The sequence below is a fragment of the Lutra lutra genome, chromosome 2 (genome assembly GCF_902655055.1).
Source record: "Lutra lutra chromosome 2, mLutLut1.2, whole genome shotgun sequence".
Classification (NCBI taxonomy): Eukaryota; Metazoa; Chordata; class Mammalia; order Carnivora; family Mustelidae; genus Lutra; species Lutra lutra.
In genome coordinates this window covers 210391225-210411591 of record NC_062279.1, presented here as the reverse complement: position 1 = coordinate 210411591, position 20367 = coordinate 210391225, and the positions used below count along the sequence as shown (strand labels likewise).

The 20367-nt window shown below is 47.8% G+C and overlaps 1 protein-coding gene across 1 annotated transcript in view; it reads left to right on the top strand.

Annotated features, from left to right (window-relative positions):
* The first annotated feature begins 1191 nt into the window (after positions 1 to 1191).
* HPSE (heparanase) overlaps positions 1192 to 20367 on the top strand; it is a 29800-nt gene continuing 10624 nt past the window's right edge. The window contains exons 1-8 of the mRNA XM_047719732.1: positions 1192 to 1525; positions 7781 to 7926; positions 9740 to 9865; positions 14913 to 15086; positions 17084 to 17252; positions 17553 to 17600; positions 18711 to 18804; positions 19665 to 19771. Of these exons, the coding sequence (XP_047575688.1) occupies positions 1296 to 1525; positions 7781 to 7926; positions 9740 to 9865; positions 14913 to 15086; positions 17084 to 17252; positions 17553 to 17600; positions 18711 to 18804; positions 19665 to 19771 (1094 nt within the window). The 5' untranslated portion in view covers positions 1192 to 1295. The remainder of the gene's footprint in view (positions 1526 to 7780; positions 7927 to 9739; positions 9866 to 14912; positions 15087 to 17083; positions 17253 to 17552; positions 17601 to 18710; positions 18805 to 19664; positions 19772 to 20367) is intronic.

Sequence of the window (20367 nt, the reverse complement as noted above, 5' to 3'; positions counted from 1 at the left end):
CTACAGACTGAGCCAACCAGGTGCCCCCAGTTCATTCTCATTTATTGCTCTACAGGTGGTGCAAACTCAGTAAAAAAAACCTTAAGGGTTTTGGTGTCCTTCGTTTAGTCCACAAAGATGTACTGGGTGGCCACGAGGTGCCAAGCACGAAGCCCGGAACTTTCGTGAGTGCACGAGGCGCGACAAAGCCGTCTCCGCAGAGGCCAGCCTGAAGGCAACGGCCCCAGCGCCCGCAAACCCCCAGAGCCCGCAGACGGCCCGGCTCCAGCGGGCTCGGGGCGCAGGGAGAGCCGCCGCGGGGCCTTTCGGGCACAGCCGCGCTGAGGAAGCTGCACTTGAGCCGAGACGAGCTGCCGCGTGCCCGGGGTTGTGCAACCGTCACGTCCCAGCTGTGGCCCCCGGACACGTCCCTGCCTCGGAGCCCGAGTCCGGAGCGTGACGCGAGCCGCGCCCGCACCCGGCCGGGCCCGGAACCCGACGGAAAGCGACGGCGGCCTCGGGCGCGCGGGGCGGCCTCGGGGCAGGAGCTGTTCGCACCCGCGCAGCGCCCGGGGCGTCGAGGGGGAGCGGAGGGGCCGGCGCGGCGGCGGGAGGGACTTCACGGGGGGGCGGGCGCTGCCCTAAGCCGGGCGGCGCGTCCGGAGAGCGTCGAGGCCCCGAGCCGTTCGCGGCCGAGCCGGGGGCCCTGGAGGCCGGTCTCCCCGCGGCGGGGGCGAGAGGGCGAGAGCGGGCGAGAGGAGACGCCGGGAGCAGCTCTCGGTCGGAGGACGCGGGACGACGGGTCTTCAGCCTGACGGGCGGCCGCGGCGACAGCGGAGGGTCCGAGGACCCGGCGGGAAGCGGGCGCCGCACCTCGTGCTCCGGAGTCAGTGCCCCGCGCTCGCTCCCGCGCGCTCGGCCCCCGGCCAGGCCCGCACCCTCCGAGCGGGTGGGGGGTTCGTAAGGGGGCGGGACCCGCCGCGAGGGCAAGCGTGCCAGGAAGTGGGAGCGAGCGGAGGGGGCGGGGCAGCGAGGAGAGGGAGCGGGGGAGGGGTGCGGGGCAGGAGTGGGAGGGGTGCGGGGCGCAGGGGGAGGGGTGCAGGGCGCAGGGGGAGGGACGCAGGGCAGGAGTGGGAGGGGTGCGGGGCGCAGGGGGAGGGGTGCGGGGCGCAGGGGGAGGGATGCAGGGCAGGAGTGGGAGGGGTGCGGGGCGCAGTGGGAGGGGTGAGGCGCGAGGGAGAAAAGGGCGCCTCCGCGGGGCCGGAGGCGCGCGCGGTCTCGGCTGCCGGGCAGGGGTGCGGCCAGGTGAGCCCGAGATGCTGCTGCGCTGGAGACCGGGGCTGCAGCTGCCGCCGCCGCTGCTGCTGCTCCTGGGGCCGCTCGGCCCTTTCTCCCCCGGCGCCCTGGCGGGACCCGCGCAGCCCGAGGACGCCGTGGAGCTGGACTTGGCCACCGAGCGGCCGGTGCAGCGGGTGAGTCCCGCCTTCCTGTCCTTCACCATCGACGCCAACCTGGCCACGGACCCGCGGTTCCTCGCCTTCCTGGGGTAAGCGCCGGCCTGCCCGCCCTGTGCCCTGCCTTCCCGACAGCTGCGCCCGCGAAGCTCGGTCTCCCTCCGTCTCTCTCTCCCTCCTCCCCGCTCCCTGTCCCGGGTCTGCCGCCCCCAAGCCGCTCTGTCCCGCCTGCGTTCACCCAGCAGGTGCTGCCTGAGCGCCAACCAAGGGCCAGGTATTACCGGCAGTTTGGAAAGGAAACTTCCCATCCGTCCCAGAAATACGCCTGGAGGAGGGACCCAGGCAAGTGCGCCCGAAGGGCTGTGAGCCCTTGAATTCGCAGTGCAGGGCAGGACAGGTTAGATCGCGGACCGGCTTCCCTTTCGTAAACTGTTAGGAAGGTTAAAAAAAAAAAAAAAAAAAAAGTCAGCTGAGAAAGTCTCAAAGGAAAATAAGTGTGTGTGTATAAACTATGATTTTATATATTTTAAAATAAACTTTTGAAGAGCAGTTTTTGGTTTGCAGCAAAGCTGAGCACAAGGGAGAGATTTCCAGTATTATACTGTTTTGTGTTTTTTTTTTTAAATCTAAGCATGAACTAAATGAGACTTAGGAGACGATTGCAGTGAACTCCTGGGCCTGAATATAAAGATATTTTTCCAACATGAGGCTGCAAAACCAGCCATAGTTTTTTTTCTCGCCCGAGAGAGACAGACTGGTGCTTGTTCTCTGGCCGTTGCCCCCTGAGTACGGGCTGATCCCAGGACGGGCTGATCCCAGGACGGGATGCTGCAGGGACAGGCCCAGGTCATCTAGGTCACGAGAGCCTCCAGAGATGGCCACACCTCAACCGGCCCAAACAGCTGAGAATCTCCTCTTTGGCAAACACCTGCGTGCTCTCCTGCCTGCGCCCTTGCTGTCAGGGGCCATTGCTAATTTTGCTCATTAATTCTGTAAAGAAAAGCAGGAAGCCTAGTGGTGAAGACACTGGAGATCAGACCACACTAGCTTGATTCCCAGCTCCACCAAGATGGGCCGCTTGGTTGTTCCAAGTGGCTTGACAGCGCCCCGCTGGAGAGTGGGAGAATCAGGGCCCAGACCTCTGAGGTGTTCAGTGGAGGCCTGAGCAGATTCCTCAGACGGCAAGGTTCTGGTGTCCCATGAGGGCAAACAGATGTGGTTTTTCTCTTTTCCACATTTGCTATTAGAGAACGTAGAGTACACAGAACTTAAATGCCAGTGATCGAACATTCTAGAATTGGAAAGGAGCATCTTTTCAGTCTGCCTTCTTCCCGGAGATAAGTATCAACGACCCAATCAAAAATTCCCTGTGCCTGACCGTGGACACGTTCATCTCCCTGCCTCTCTCATCCTCCACTTCCTTCAAGCTCTGATGGAGCCTCCACCTCACCACTCTCAGCCTGTGGCCATGTTTCTCTTTCCCAGAGCCAATGAAGTCAGTGGACAAGAACTTCCTCTTCTTCTTGCCACCAAACCTGCACACATACCACGGCCGAGTCTAGCTTTCTTCCTTTCTCTGTCCTCAGGTCAGTGCATCTCTACTCTCTGTCCTCTCCTGCCTCCCCGAGAACTTTGCTCTGTCCGTCATCTGTTCTCTCCTTTGCCTTTAACCTCTCTGTTTGGACTGAGTCCTTCCTCACGACGTGGAAACCTCCTCAAGTCCTTCCCATCTCCGCACGTGTGCTTGTGCGGGAACTGCCCCTCTCTCCTACCCTTGGCGGCCTTCCTTACCACCCACTCCTTCCTTGATCCGCGACCACGATGTCCCTATCATTGTGTCATAAAGTCCATCTCTCCAACATCACCAGTGACCTTTTATTGCAAAATCCAATGAACACCTTTGTGTCTGGTGTCCGTCATGGGTTGCCTTGACGTGTGCTGCCCCCACAATTCACACACTGAAGTCCACACCCCTCTACCTCAGCGTGTGAGCTTAATTGGAAATAGTGCCATTGCAGATAAAATTAGTTAAGAACTAGTTGCAGTGTGGGGTGCCTGGGTGGCTCAGTGGGTTAAGCATCTGCCTTCAGCTCAGGTCATGATCTCAGGGTCCTGGGATCGAGCCCTGCATCAGGCTCTCTGCTCAGCGGGGAGCCTGCTTCTTCCTCTGCCTGTAGCTCCCTCTACTTTTGCTCTCTCTCTCTGTCAACTAAATAAATAAAATCTTTTTAAAAAAGTACTATGGAGTATTATGCCTCCATCAGAAAGGATGAATCCCCAACTTTTGTATCAACATGGACAGGACTGGAGGAGATTATGCTGAGTGAAGTAAGTCAAGCAGAGAGAGTCAATTGCCATATGGTCTCACTTACTTCTGGAGCATAAGGAATAACATGGAGGACGTGGGGAGATGGAGAGGAGAAGGGAGCTGGGGGAAATTGGAGGGGGACACTAACCATGAGAGACTGTGGACTCTGAGAAACAAACTGAGGGTTTTCGAGGGGAGGGGGATGGGAGGATGGAAGGTGAGCCTGGTGGCAGGTATTATGGAGGACACGTATTGCATGGAGCACTGGGTATGGTGCATAAACAATGAATTCTGGTACATTGAAAAGAAATTTAAAAAATAAAAAAATTTTTTTAAAGTCCTAGTTGTAGTGGAAGGGAGGTGGCCCTCATCCCTTCTGACTGACGTCCTTACAAAAAGAGGAAAATGTGGAGACGCCTATGCACAGAGAGAAGGGGTGTGGAGACTGGAGTGGTGGGTGCCAGGGCTGCAGGGAGCTACCGGAAGCTGGGAGGGAACCTGGGACAGGTCCTTCCCCTGGAAGTGCAGAGGCGGCGTGGCCTTGCTCACACTCAGTTTCAGATTTCTGGCCTCCACTCCCGTGAGAGAGTAGGTTTCCCTGTTGAAGGCACCACTCTGTGGCATTTGGTTCTGGAGTCTCTTGGAAGCCTTTGGCGAGGTTGACCATGAAACTTTCTCATCCCTTCGGGTCTGGGTCACTTCCATTTCAGGGGGTTCCCCGCCTCTTTAACACCTCGTCATCTCTTCCTCTAGCTTGTCCTCCATGTTTGATGTCCCTCAGACGTCTGGCTTGGGCCTTCTCTCCACGTCACATAATTTCCTGAGGGGTCTCTCCTGCTTCCCGGCCGTGAATTGCTGCCCTGTTCAGAGACTGGCTCTAGGGAAGAAGGGGGACTGGTTTGGGTTCAATTTTTTTCTTCTTTTCTTTTCTTTTTTTCCCTGATTTTTCTGTTTTCTGTGGTATAACACTCCCACCCTGGGTGATTTCAAACCACCCGCAGTTTAACAGCTCCTCGTCAGAGCCTCACAACTGGCTGTCAGCCCGCAGCAGCTGGTGCCAGAAGGCGGCCTGCTTCGGGGCCGGGAGAAGCAGCTTATTTTCACACAGAAGGTAGAACTGAAATACCCGCAGACTTTGCTTCCCTCACAAACTGCTCCGGGAGCAGAGTACCTGCGGCTGCTTTGATGGGGGTCTTTTTGTTTATTTCCATATGGTCCTGGTGACAGTGGACCCCCCCACCTCCACCTCCACCTCCCTCCCCCATCCCCTCCCCCCAACCATCTCCCCCCATCTCCCCTCCGATCTCCCTCCAAGCCCCCTCACCTCCACCCACCGCCCCCCAGCCGCCCGCGTGTGCTAGAAGTAGTGTACCTTTGATCGGTTCTATATTTATGACACGTCTTGCAGCTGTCGAAGCTCTGGTTTTTGTCGGAGGGCCCTTGTATTCTCAAAACAAGAATAGGCTCCCTTGCAAGGGGGACAACCAAAAAGGTCTTTAATACCGATACCTTTGAAACACGTGATTTCCCTTACTTGGCAGGAGCCGTAGCATTGGGTTTTGGTTGTGTTCAGAGACAGACAAGCTTTGTCTGGCCCCACTGGCCCTTCCGTCAGGGTGGACTCGCTTGTTCATTCACTTAAGGAATATTTATTGAGCACCGGCTGTGTGCCCGGCTCTCGCCTAGGAGGAGACTCTGCGGGGATGGAAGGAGACTCTGCTCCGCCTGAGAGAGGAGAGCTTCCGTGGCCAGGGGTTGGGGGGGAGATAGAGAGGGAACCAAGCAGCGGTAAGGAAGCGGACTGCAGAGAACGCTGGTGATTTGAGCAACGTCGGAGCAGGGTGGTGCGACTGGGAGTGCGCCCAGTCACTGCCTCTGGGAGGCGGGTTCTGGGGCTCTGGGGTCTGACCCAGGCTGGGCGCAGACACTGTCCCGAGGTAGACACAGCCCCTTGTGCATGGTGCCAGTCTTCCTTCCGTTTCCAGAGAGCGTCCGTCTCTGTGGCAGCTGCACAGAACGTCTCCATGAGCTTCCTCTGTCTTCACACGCAGTCACGGTGCCAAGGACGCGTCGGAGCCTGACCAAGGGCAGGGGCCAGAGCCAGCCTGCAGGGACCCGGGGAAGCTCCTGGTATCCGCTGAGGGGCCGGGGTTAAGTCACTGAGTTTAGACGAGGACTCCTCATTCTGCGTGTCTGACGTGTCCCTCAGCTCGGGCAGTACACACGGCCAGGGCCAGATGGCAGTAAGTTTTGGGGGTTGCTTTAACATTTCCAGTTTGACAAAATGGAGCGCCTCCTCCCGGCCCTCATCCCTGTCTCCCGTCCGTCACTTGTTCCTCATCTCAGCAAGTGTCACCGGCCTCCGGGGGTAACCTCGCCTCTTCTGTAACCCCGGTGTTACTGCCTGTAACACCCGTGTTTCTGCCTGCACAGGTGTCTTGAATGCAGCCCCCTCTCTCCACCCCACAGCTGTCACCCTGTCTCAGCCCGTCACTTCCTGTGCACGTCAACGTGACCACAGTCTGGGTCCTTCTGTCAGTTTTCCGTACTGCAGAGAGAGAGAGGGAAGCAGGCTCCTTGCTGAGCAGAGAGCCCAATGCAGGGCTCCATTCCAGGAGCCTGAGATCATGACTTGAGCCGAAGGCAGGCACTTAACCGACTGAGCCACCCAGGTGCCCCAAGATCTACTTATTTTAGAGAGAGCATGAGTGCAAGTTGGGGGGTGAAGAGGGAGAGAATCCTGAGCAGCAGACTCCCCGCTGAGCATGGAGCCTGACGTGGATCCATCCCAAGACGCCGAGATCATGACCCAAGTCAAAATTAAGAGTCTGACGCTTAACCTACTGAGCCTCACAGGGGCCCTGGGAACGTAACATTTTTGAAGACAATCTATTTTCAAAGAAACACAGAGTCTTCTTCAGTTTCTTTCATGAGTGTTCTGTAGTTCCTTGAGTACAAATCCTTTACTACCTCTTTGGTTAGGTTTATTCCCAGGTATCTTATGGTTCTTGGTGCTATAGTAAATGGAATCGATTCTCTAATTTCCCTTTCTGTATTTTCATTGTTAGTGTATAAGAAAGCCACTGATTTCTGTACGTTGACTTTGTATCCTGCCACGTTACTGAATTGCTGTATGAGTTCTAGTAGTTTGGGGGTGGAGTCTTTTGGGTTTTCCATATAAAGAATCATGTCATCTGCGAAGAGAGAGAGTTTGACTTCTTCATTGCCAATTTGGGTACCTTTTATTTCTCTTTGTTGTCTGATTGCTGTTGCTAGGACTTCTAATACTATGTTGAACAAGCGTGGTGAGAGTGGGCATCCTTGTCGTGTTCCTGATCTCAACGGGAAGGCTGCAAGCTTTTTCCCATTGAGGGTGATATTTGCTGTGGGTCTTTCTTAGATAGATTTTATGAAGTTCAGGAGTGTTCCCTCTATCCCTATACTTTGAAGAGTTTTAATCAGGAACAGATGCTGTGTCTTCTCAAACGCTTTTTCTGCATCAGTTGAGAGGACCATGTGGTTCTTCTCTCTTCTTTTATTGATTTGTTCTATCACATTGATTGATTTGTGAATGCTGAACCACCCTTGCATCCCAGGGATAAATCCCACCTGGTCATGGTGGATAATCTTCTTAATGTACTATTGGATCTTAGAACACTGGAAAAATAAAATTAAATTAAAAAATAAAATAAACACATAGTCCTCTTTCCTATAGTGCCCACTCTTTTAACCTCTTTCCCTCCATCAATCATAAACGGTTATGAGTGTTTTGAAAGTTCTGAACACTGTCCTACTTGTCAAATTAAAATATAAGTTCTTGCCAGAGTCAGAGCTCCAAGTCACCCGGAGGCACCTAGACGTGTGACCTTGCACTGAGAAAGATTCAGACTGAGAAGACTTCCCTGGTATAGCGTTAGGACTTCTCCCTCCAGGCCCCATACAGCTACATGTTAAGAGATAGATCCACCTCAAGAGTGAATATGTTTGACTGGATTGTCCTGGAAAACATGCCTTTGGTCTCTTGCTTGTCTCCTAACAGTTCTCCGAAGCTTCGCACTTTGGCAAGAGGTTTGTCTCCCGCTTACCTGCGATTTGGTGGCACCAAGACGGACTTTCTCATTTTTGATCCCCAAAAAGAACCGACCTTTGAAGAGAGGAGTTACTGGCAGTCTCAAGTCAACCACGGTGAACTTTTAAAGATTCACAATACGTTCTAATTCACTTGAGTCAGTCTTCAGTGTTCTCAGAGCAGTGTTCCAGCTGACATCTAACAATTAGTAAGAAATCCAGGGCTCCCGACTGCCCAAGGAGGCACTCTCACAAAAGGGGGGAGCAGGGGGCAGGTTTCCTCTTCCCAATGTTTTCAGGAACGTGAGACTCACACAAAAAATTGTGCTGGGCATAACTGAGAGTTAATTGTGCTGTAAATAGAACAATGATTGTAGCTGAAGGTCATGGCTGCTTAGTGGGAGCGTGGGGACAGAAATGTGTCACACTGAAAAGAGTATTTCCAGCTGAAGACACAGCAATGGATTGAAACCCATTTATTCTGAAAATAGAATGTGAATGGAAGGTACAAGAAGAGGGTGTGGAGATACGCTCTGCTTCTTAGAATGGATTTTACGATTTGATTTGTCGGGCAGTGATTGTCAAACTTTGTCGACTATCATAGTCCCCTGGGGTGTGTTCAAGTATTTGGGTTCCGTGTTCCAACCTTAGGTTATGAGTTTAGCAAGCTCCTTGGGGGATTCTGATATTTGGAAGCCTGTTGGCTCCCCCTGAGAACCTGCTTTAGGGAGCAACAAGGATTTGCCCTACATCTTTCATAAGTGCTATGTAGACATCAAGTGGAAGTTAAATCATTATTGTAGCAATTATGAACAGTATGGTGTATATATAGTTGAATTATAATGATGTATGCACATATATTAGTGAATAATATTTCAATATTTCATATGTTACATATTCTCCTCAGTTAGGAAGTATCCAGAACAGTTCATTGGTAATTGGGCTAAACTTGATAGAGGAGTAATTAGAAAAAGTGAAAAAATTGGGAGAATTCTCTTAAAACGACATATTGGAATAATTTATGTTAGACTTGACCATTTCCATCACTCATGTGTGTTTGCAAGGTCTCTTCAGTTCAGACAGGAAACTCTCCTTTACTCATCATTTTCCTCATCCTGTGTGTATATGTGGTGGGTGGTGGGGGATGTCAAGTGTGTCTGAAACATCTTTTTGAGCACAGGGATGGACGAGGCACGGGCTGCCAGGGGCCAGAATGTGCAGCTTCCCAGAAAGGAAGTTGTTGGCGGGTCAGCCAGCGCCCAGCAGCTCTGCTGCCTTGTGATAAAGCAGCAGGATCTGCCTGACAGCATAGTGGTTGACTTGTCCAGTTGTCCATCTTGTGGTCTCAGAAGCGTTGAGGATACCATATTTGAAGGGGAAAAAACAAATCAATATTTCCTGTCCCACCATTATGGCAAGAGGAAATCATCACAAAGCAGATAGAGTCCAGCAAAACAAATTTCTGTGTATTTTGAATGTGAATCTTAAGAAAATTGAACTATGTTTTCTTCAGTGGGGTTGTCTAGCAATTTTAAGTTTCTGAGGAGCCTTCTGAATTGTTAAATAACTTGAAGTTATGTCCAGTGTATCTGTGTCCAGGATATGTCTAATGGACAGGAAACTGTCCTTAGGAAAACTTAGGAAAGTTTTCTTTCTTAGGAAGAACTTAGGAAAGTTCTTAGGAAACTGCCCTTTGGTGTGTGTGTGAGTGTGTGCGTGTGTGTGTACGCGCGCGCGTGTGTGGTGATTGATTAGCCAGCAAATTTGACGTGTGTAACAGAGTATATCCTTCTCTGGCCTCATACCTAAAAACCAGAAAGAAAAGTAATTATCCTGCTTCGGTCACATAAATAGGTGATACAACAAATGTATGGGGTCGCAGCCTTACCCTGTGAAAAGAGATTCTCTAAACTGTTTGTCCCACTTGTAGATCCTTGCGGGTCTGGATCCGTCCCATCTGATGTGGAGACGAGGCTGCAGATGGAGTGGTCCCTCCAGGAACGATTGCTGCTCAGAGAACAGTTTCAGGAGAAGTTCAAGAACAGCACTTACTCAAGTAAGAGATGGCGTCCCCGCCCCCAAAATACATGGGTAGCTTGAACTTGGGCTTGAACCACGTAAGCCCTGTAGCAATTGTGTCAAGAGTTAATGGGAAATCTTGAACCCAAAACTTCTGATTTTTTTGTTTCTTCCCCTGACTTTGCCTATTAGCCAGGAAGTAAAATCTAGAAATCATACGTTCACAAGCTAATAATGACCTTTACTGCTCTGAGCAACTAGGAAGCCAGGGGAAGACACGGATACATTCCACGTGTGAGAATAAAATACAAAAGTATGAAGAGTAAATAATGGGGTGCTTGACTAGTTCAGTCAGTAGAGCCTGTGACTTTTGATCTCAGGGTTGGGGGTTCGAGCCCCATGCTGAGTGTACAGATTACTTGAAAATAAAAATAAATCTTGAGGGGGGAAAAAAGAGCAAGTTGTGAAAACCATTCACACATCGTCATCCATTCCATCTCTTCTCCCAAAAGCAACCCCTATTACGAGTTGCTGTACCATTAGGCAGTGGAAGCCTGAGTCATACCAGACAGTGCTGGCCATCGAGCATCTCTCTCTCTTTCTTTCCATTGTGGCTTTGCAGACATAGAACTAGCTTGATGAACTAGGAATTTATTTCCATTCACTGAAACAGTTATCGAGTCTTCAGAATGGGATGATGTTGTCATGTAGGGCTTTAAAACAACTGAAACAAGCATTCCTTATTTAACTATGAAAAATAATTCTATCTACAAGTTGATATTTTAGACCCAACTAAGGGATGATGTTCCCCAGATCTCATAAGGGATTTTCAGGTTTTCAGTTAAGGGAATAACCTGCTCAGATACCCTACAACTGTCTTTTAATTTTTTTTTTAAGATTTTATTTATTTATTTGACAGACAGAGATCACAAGTAGATGGAGAGGCAGGCAGAGAGAGAGAGAGAGGGAAGCAGGCTCCCTGCTGAGCAGAGAGCCCGATGCGGGACTCGATCCCAGGACCCTGAGATCATGACCTGAGCTGAAGGCAGCGGCTTAACCCACTGAGCCACCCAGGCGCCCCTGTCTTTTAATTTTTGAAAAATAAATTATCTCGTAGCTAATTTGAGTGACTCGGCATCTCTAAGAGCACATTGTTGGAAGTAGATTATTTGTCTTTGTAAGGTTTTACTGTATACTATCTGGATTTCAACACATCCAGTGGGTTTTTTTAAAATATTTTTTATTTATAAAGTACAGAAAAGATGTGACACCTAAGAAATCAGAAAATGGTTTACATGTTAATAGATAATGCAGTCCTCTAAATTATTTATTGTATTCTAAAGGGGAACGGTGAACAACTCTGACACTTTAATAACATGATCTACAACTGAATGGAATTTTGCATAATGCAGGGCCATCTCAATCCCATGAACGGAATGACAAGAGTACAAGAGACCCATAGCAGTAAGTCGTCACCTATAATAAATCATATTTAATAAACGATACAGGTCTGCTAAGAGAGGACTGCCTGGTATTAGGTAATCTATTGATTTCTACTTTATTTTGCATCATGTTAAATGTTATACCAGTTTATCAGTTTCCTACCTTACACAGTGTTTCTGGAATCAAGATGGTAGGTTTCCACATCTTACCCTGCCTCTGGGACTAGGCCCTTCATAGTTCCTACACCAGAAGAAAATTCCTTCACTAACTATGTAAGTAGGTCATTATAACTGAAGCCATCCTGTTGGCTAAAGTATTTATTTATTTTTTTAAATTATGTTATGTTAGTCACCGTACAGTACATCATTATGGCTAAAATATTTAACAAATATGAATAGTTTATTTATATTTGGAAGCGTTTGACTCCTGGTTTGAAATTCTTCATTTAAACATACATGTCTTAGAAACATAGATAGGAATGTCCTGTGTTTAGTGTAGACACCAACTCATTATAGGGAGAAGTATCTCAGAAGCCCGTAGGTGTTCCCACACATTATTCTACCCTGACGGCTGAGGTTGGTAATGCCTGAGGAGCTTGAGCTGGCATTGTCCAATGGAAGAGATTGCAGAAGTGTGTGGTGGCAAGGACAGTCACTGTCCTCAAATGTGTCTATCACGGCACTGACTAATTGCTTAGTCAGTGGCCCACACCCTTAAAACAGGTGTCCTAGAAGATATAGGTAAATTTTCCAATTATACGACCCATTGGATGATGGGTTTCTCTTAAGTAGAAGATGACAAAAACATTTGTCATGAGACTATAACCTGTGTAAGCCTGTTTAGGTAGGAAAAGGAAGCAATGTTACAGATGTAATTCTGGGTGTGACTGTAGGAAGAAACTTCCTTATTCAAATACTTAATGAGCTAATTCTTTGCTCTCCTTCTCCACCTCTCTTCCGCATGTCCTGACTCCTCCGCCTCCATCGCCCACTCCCACACTGAAAGTGGGCACATTTAAGTAAACAGATGTGGCATAACCCCCAGGAAAGAGTCAGTGCCAGTTTTAGTGTGTCCTTTAGATTATCCTTGACCCAGGGTCTTTCCACCCTCTTGTACAATAAGGGTAATGATTGGGAATTGGAAAATTAGCTGTGAGTTTTCTTTTCTTTTTAATTTTATTTTTTATTTCTCAGAGAGAAGGAGAGAGAGATATAAGCAGGGGGAGTGGCAGGCAGAGGGAGAGGGAGAAGCAGGGTCCCCACTGAGCAGGGTGCCCACTGCAGGACTCGATCCCAGGACCCTGAGATCATGACCTGAACCAAAGGCAGATGCTTAACGGACTGAGCCACCCAGGCGCCCCTTAGATGTGAGTTTTCATATTGTTCTTATTTTGAGGACAGAGTAGGCTGACTGGGTTGTTTTTTTTTTTAGAGTAGATTCCAGCTCAGTAATATTTAGCCCTTATTCTAGGAGATGTTACTATTCTGCTGTAGGAAGCATATAATAGAATTTTAAGCCATATAAATTCCAAGTGCGTTCGGAAAAATGAAATAGACAGAGTCAAGTATGAGTTGAATAAATACTCTGAAATGCAAGCATTCTAGGTTTTTTGAAAATGCCACAGAGGGACTAGGTAGTGACAGTCCCTAATATCTGTGAAGGTTTTTATGGTTCACAGGGAGTTTTGATCCATGTCGTTTCAACCTCGGTTTTGTGAGTAGACACTTCTTGGTGCTAGTTCCAGGATCATGGATCTGCGGCTGAGGCAGAGCAGACAGCCAATGTCACACAGTGACACAGTCTCTGTGTCTGTAAGTGGGAGAGTGTGTCCTGGAGCTCAGGCCTTGGGATTCCTGATCCGGGAAACTTTCTGCAGCGTGGTTTTGCAGGATGAATGTCCAACCTGGAGCTGTGACAGGACAGTCGAGTTGTCCTTTACAGCAGGCTCTGGGGACAACGCTGCCACCAAATAGCTCGGTGGCCTCGGGCAAAGCACCTCCTTTCCTTGGGTGTCAGTTTCCTTGTGGGAAATGAGGGTGGCAGTTTGGGGAGAACCCAGCAGTCCCAAGACTCTGTGCCTTCCCAGCCATGGCTCAGGATCCAGTAGAAGGCTGGGCCACAGGACTGGAGAGCTTTTCCACCCTGTTGTCCGTAACTGTGTGATGACAGACAGGCTCTGCGGATGTGGGTGACACAGCACACACCTAACACACCTCAAACGCCTCGCGAGGGATGTTCCTGCACGCCAGCCTCCACTGGCAATATTACACTGAGGGTCGCTCTACTACGCTTGCTCAGTAACTCACTCGGATTGTTTTAAACGAGGAGAGCTCAAGAGTGGATCTCCAGTCAACAAATAACTCTAAATATACGTGAAAATTACAGGCTTATTGTGCATATGATACCCAACTTGAGATGATATTCAAACGCACATCGTTGCCACTCTCAAGAAGTGACTTTAGACTAGCTGATGGTTAGAAAAGCTGAGTTCAAAAGTTCCCAAACCTTTATGGCACTTAAGTGACTCTAATTTTTTTAAATTTTTTAAATTTTATTTTATTTTTTTTTTAAGATTTTATTTATTTATTTGACAGACAGAGATCACAGGTAGGCAGAGAGGCAGGCAGAGAGAGGAAGGGAAGCAGGCTCCCTGCTGAGCAGAGAGCCCGATGTGGGACTCGATCCCAGGACCCTGGGATCATGACCTGAGCCGAACGAAGGCAGAGGCTTCAACCCACTGAGCCACCCAGGCGCCCCAATTTTTTAAATTTTAAATTTATCTTACCTAGCCCCATGTAAATACCTAAGAGTTTCAATTATTAAGTTGTCAAGTCCAGGAACCTACTAGTAATAGTTGTTGTCGTGTCCAACAAAGCTGATGTTTCCATGCGCATCTAAAGGATCCTGTGGTGCCTGTGTGAATAAGCTGCTTGGTTGAGTTTGAATTTCGGAAAAACTAACTTTTTTACTGTAAGTATTTCTCAAATATTGCATAGACATAGAGTAAAAATTATTCCTCATTTATCTGAAGCCCAAACTTAACTGCTTGTCTGTATTTTCATTTGCTAAATCTGACAGCTATGTGGTAAATTTCCTGAGGCTTGCCAGGATGTCTTGGCACGTAGTTTGGAAACCACAGATCTGTTGCCCTAGGCCAATTTTTTAATGTCAAATTTTACTTATTTAAGATTAATAAACCTAATACATGAATTTTCAAAAAAAATGTTTTAAATATAGTTAAACTTACCACAATATTTTGTGACTGAGTTTGTGAGCAGAGATGTTTCAGTTATGAAAAGTGTGGCTTACGTTGACTAATGACTGACTGTCTGGCCTGGGCTTGAGTTCCTTTGAGGTCATTTGAACAAAGCCTGAGGGCCAGACCAAAGTTTCTGATACTTTACATGGTTCAGCATGGAAAGTTGAATCAACAGCTGAAGTAAATGAAGTGCTATTGATTTTTAACTATTTAATTTGCCTGTCCAATTTTTGTCTCGTATTTATAATTGTAGTCGTCACTCATTAGGACTGTAATTCCTTCAGTTTAACAACCAAAATAGTAATTCGCTGGAGAACAAATCTAGAGGCCTTCAATATGGTAGTGCTGACCCAGCCATTAAATTGCAATATTTTTCTTCTAGAAAGCTCCGTGGATATGCTGTATTCTTTTGCAAACTGCTCAGGACTGGACTTGATCTTTGGGCTAAACGCTTTACTACGAACAGCGGATTTGCAGTGGAACAGTTCTAACGCTCAGTTGCTCCTGGACTATTGCTCTTCCAAGAATTATAACATTTCTTGGGAACTAGGCAATGGTGAGTGCCCCTAGGAACATTTTATTAGCAAGGAGATTCCCCTTTGGCTTAGTTGTTCCTATTTATGACATTCTTTTTAATATTAACAAATATACTTTTGGCTTGGCACACTTGTAGCAGTGCTCAACAGTGCAATTTTTGGAATTGCTTATGGCAGAGCAGTCCTTTACGTATCCTAGAACCTGTTGTGAATCCTAGTTTATGTCACGCTTGAGCTGAAGAGAACTGGTGGGACCCAGACACTCCCACAGCTCCTGGGCTCACTTGACAGTTTCAGGATCGCTTAACCCTCTTGCGGTCGGCCGGCTACACTCAGCAGCACGGGGACGCGGGCACTGCGGCCCTTACCTTTCCATTTCTTTCTCTGTTTCTCATATGTCAGTTAAATCTCAGCAACTCCCTCCAACCATCATGCTGTGCTCAAGCTACAAGCTCCTAGTACAGAATGGGTCAAGCTCCCGACGGTTTCCTTCTTCACTTTTTGCAAAGAACTTGTAAATTCTAACTGAAGTACTAGTGATTAGCCGCATTCATTTAAACATGAGCCAATAGAACTGAAACTAAAATGGGAAATGAGATGTAGTAATACAATGTGCACATACTACATTCTAGGCACTGTTCTGCGCATTTAATAAGTATTATTTTCTCTTTATAACCACCCTGGGGCAGATACAATTATGACTTTCATTTTTCAGATGATAAAAGAGACGCGGGTTAATTTTTGGTTAGCTACTTAAGTTTAGTTTAGCTATTTAGCTATTAGTTAGCTATGTAAGCTGTGTGATGCTGGTCTAACAACTAGAGGACTTGGGATTTGAACCCAAGAAGTCTGGCTCCAGAGCAAGGTCCCTGCTTTCTTGGGAGTTCCGTTCTAGAGGAAGGGAGCCAGGCGGACAAGATAGCAAACAAATAAGATACATGTCTGTAGTGCCATGGACTATAGTGATGTCTACAGGCAGATCTGGGGACGAGGTTGCTGCAGGGAAGGGAACTGGCAAGGGAAGCACAGAACACAATATGGGGCAGAGTGGATTGTACCTTAGCGAGATGTTGAGTGACTTTGGATAACAGCAACCACATGAATGACAGATCACCTGAACCTGTCCTTACCCGTGTGTCTATCTCCATCCCTCCCTACTTTCCTGCTGTGCCCATCCCCCACTCCTGGTCTTCGGAGGAAGGTACAAGAGCCTTGCTGTCATGTTTCCCTCTTCCTAGGGCCCCCTTTGCAAGGAAAAGGTCTGCTTTCCAGAGAGAAGGAGGAGGGAGCAAGGGAGAGCCTGTACGAGGTGTTTGGGGAAGCAGACTGAACACTTCTGTGCCTGCCTCCCATGTCTTCAGCTTGGCTACTTCCCAGCTCACCTGCACAGACAATTTGTGAATGAACAGTCCCAATAAGTCTTTTAATGACATTGTAGAAATTGGTTTTTCAACGTCTTCCCCTCCTACCCAAACTTTTTCTCCTTTTTAAGGAAATCACTTTATTAAATACTGGATGTAGACTATTCCCCAAGTATCCATTAGTTTAATAGTAAGTTTAATAATAATAATAAGTTTAATAATAATAAGTTAATAATAAGTTGTAATTCTCCCTCACACTTTAGTAATGTCAATTGCATTTGTGTTTAACTGAAATATCTTTTTCATAATGCAGGGTTTTCCTTTTCTTGCCTTTGAATTCTTTTTTTTTTTAAGATTTTATTTATTTATTTATTTGACAGTGAGAGAGATAACACAAGTAGGGGGAGTGGGAGAGGGAGAAGCAGGCTTCCCACTGAGCGGGGAGCCTGATTCAGGGCTTGATCCCAGGACCCCGGGATCATGCCCTGAGCTGAAGGCAGAGGCTCAAGGACTGAGCCACCCAGGAGCCCCTTGCCTTTGAATTCTAAGTTTTTGTAACCGGGAAATGTTTTTGTGCTTTTATATGCCATGTTAAGTTTGTTTCCAAATAGAAAATTCTTAGGTACGTGACTACCTTGAGAACTGCTGTCTTTCAGAACCTAACAGTTTCCGCAAGAAGGCTGGTATTTTCATCGATGGATTGCAGTTAGGAGAAGATTTTGTCAAGTTGCATAAACTTCTAGAAAAAACCACTTTCAAAACTTCAAATCTCTATGGTCCTGATGTTGGCCAGCCCCGTGGAAAGACTGTCAAGATACTGAGGAGGTAGGACTAGAGGAAGCAGAACTACTCTTTGTAAAAGTAGTATTTCACTCTGGTGGAGAATTCTCAATAGCCTCTTACTAAACCATTCGCACCGAAGCACATGTTTTCCCAAAAGAGGAGACATTGACGGGCTCCGAATACCAAGGATCCGAGGGCCAGTGGAACCTACAATATAATTTGTATCAGAGTTAGGAAGTTTGTGTTTGCCTGAGGCTAAGGCAGGGAGCAGCCCATATCTAGGAAATAAAACCCTGTGTGTATGAAGATTAAGTAAAGGTCATAATAGACTTTTTCTTCTAGTTTTCTGAAGGCTGGGGGAGAAGTGATTGATTCGGTCACATGGCACCAGTAAGTACGTCTCCTGCTCTTAGTGCTATGAAGCTAGTGCTAGTTTTACTTACTACTTAGCTTCAAAAACTTATTTCCATTTAACTGCTAATTGACATAGTTCAAGTAAGAAACAAATAATCTCTCAAGCAACACTGTACTAGTCTTTTAATATTAGTAAAACAAAAATTTAAACTTTATTTTAGGGGCGCCTGGGTGGCTCAGTGGGTTAAGCCGCTGCCTTCGGCTCAGGTCGTGATCTTGGAGTCCTGGGATCAAGCCCTGCATGGGGCTCTCTGCTCAGCGGGGAGCCTGCTTCCTCCTCTCTCTCTGCCTGCCTCTCTGCCTGCTTGTGATCTCTGTCTGTCAAATAAATAAATAAAATCTTTAAAAACAAAAAACTTTATTTTAAATAATGTGGTAGTCTCTATAAGGTCAAGGCACACTATCATTGAAATCATGAAGCGGGTAAGTAGCTAAAATCAATGTGCTTGCCGAAGGACAGGTAGCCTGCAAGCACCTGCACTTCCAGTCTTTTCAAGAGGAATAACTGAGGGGTGCCGGGGGGCGGGGGTCTCAGTCCGCTAAGCCTCTGCCTTTGGCTCAGGTCAGGATCCTGGGGTCCTGGGATTGAGCCCATGTCTGGATCTCTGCTCAGCAGGGAGCCTGCTTCTCCCCTTGCTTGCACTCTCTCTTTCCCCCTCTCTCTGCCAAATAGATAAATATAATCTTTTTTTAAAAGAGTTATTTATTTATTTGACAGACAGAGAGATCACAAGCAGGCAGAGAGGCAGGCAGAGAGAGAGGGGAGGAAGCAGGCTCCTGCTGAGCAGAGAGCCCGATGCGGGGCTCGATCCCAGGACCCTGAGATCATGACCCGGGCCGAAGGCAGCGGCTTAACCCACTGAGCCGCCCGGGCGCCCCGATGAATATAATCTTTTAAAAAATGGGAAGAATACCTGATCCTCTTCCATCTTGGTCTCTTCTTGCTGGAACTGCTGCCTCTTAAAGATACTCGTGTGTGTACCAGCGGGGTGGGGAGAGGTCGGAGGGAGAGCCAGATAGCCGGTTAACTTAACAGCGGGAAGCACAGTTTGCTATTTTGTTCTGAATATTTTCTAAATGACTTAGCTACTACTTGAATGGACGAGTTGCTACCAAAGAAGATTTCCTAAACCCTGATGTGCTGGACACTTTTACTTCATCTGTGCAAAAAATTTTCCAGGTAAGTCTTTTTTTTTTTTTTCCTAAAGGAAAGTGATCCATTATCTCTAGGGGATATGGCCTAAGACCTTCAGCGGATGCCAGGAACCACAGATAATATCAAACCCTATAAATACTTTTTCCTACAGGTACCTTCCTATGATAAACTTTGGTTTATAAATTAGGCACAGTAAGAGAATAACAACAATAGTAATAAAACAGAACAATTTTAACAATACACTATAATGGAAGTTACATGAGTATGGTCTCTCTCCAAACACCTTATTGCACTGCATGCACTCTTCTTGGGACATGTGAGATGAGAAGATGCCTCCGTGATGCGAGGAAGTGAGACGCATGACAGACGTATTGTAACGTGGCCTTAGACTACTAGTGACCTCCTGGTGACAGGTCGGAAGGAGGGCTGTCTGCCTCCAGACCACAGCTGACCACAGGTGACAGATCCTGCTGAAGGCCAAACCGTGGATGAGGAGGGACGTCCACGAAGCCAGTTTTTATTCCGCAGCCTCGCCGATTCTCGTTCCGTCCGTAGACACGTTCCATGTTTTCCTTGACTCACTCACCTTCAGTCCCCTGAGCATCAGGCCTCACCCATGTGTATTGATTAAAAATTAAAAACACTTCCAACAGCCCTTTGGTAGAATTAACTCTCCAAGGCCATAGGAAGGGGATGATTTAAACTCCTTCCACACTGAGTATTCTAATGAAAGTAAACTGCTGAGACCTGAATGGCCACGAACATGTTCTGTAACCGTATCGGACAAATCGGTCTGGGAACACAAGGTTTTGAACGTCATTAATCTGCAGCACCACAGCTGGTCGGCTTGTTCGCAAATATAATGGGGACTCTCCTGTCCGCAGGTTGTTGAGGAGACCCGACCCCACAAGAAGGTTTGGTTAGGAGAAACGAGCTCTGCGTACGGTGGGGGAGCGCCCTTGCTGTCCAACACCTTTGTGGCCGGCTTCATGTGAGTGCATCGGTACCACCTCGGGACAGGCTGCGACGTCCTCCCGGCCCTTTATCAAACAGCTTCTGCTGAAGCAGCTCATCGGCCAAAAAGCTGATCAAAGACGGTTTTTATGGCTCAGACCCATAACTCATGCCAGATTTTGCAAGAACATGTTTACGCATGTTTGTTGGACATCTCGAATGGGTGTCCCAAATTAATCACTGTATGAATGAGTTGCTTTAGAAGTGATGTTCCTTAATTATGGCCCATAAATACACAAGGGTTCCATCCTCTGAGAGAGACCGTCAGAGCCTCTTGAGGTTTGAGTCTGAGGGGATCCTTAGTGCACCTGTAGCTCTCTTCATAGATTTGCAAGGCGCTTAGAGTCTGAAGTGTGAGGCCACCCCAGGGGAGGCACCAGTGAGTTTGAAGACTTAACTAAATCACCCTCGTCATCCAGCCACCACAGACTTGATGCCTTTAAACAACTGGTTTACTTACATTCCATAACTCGATCAACGGTCTTAATCAATAGTTCTATATCCTCACACAGAGACTTTTTCTTGTTCCCCTCCTAACCTCATTCTTGTGAATCCAGAATAAAGAACAAATCC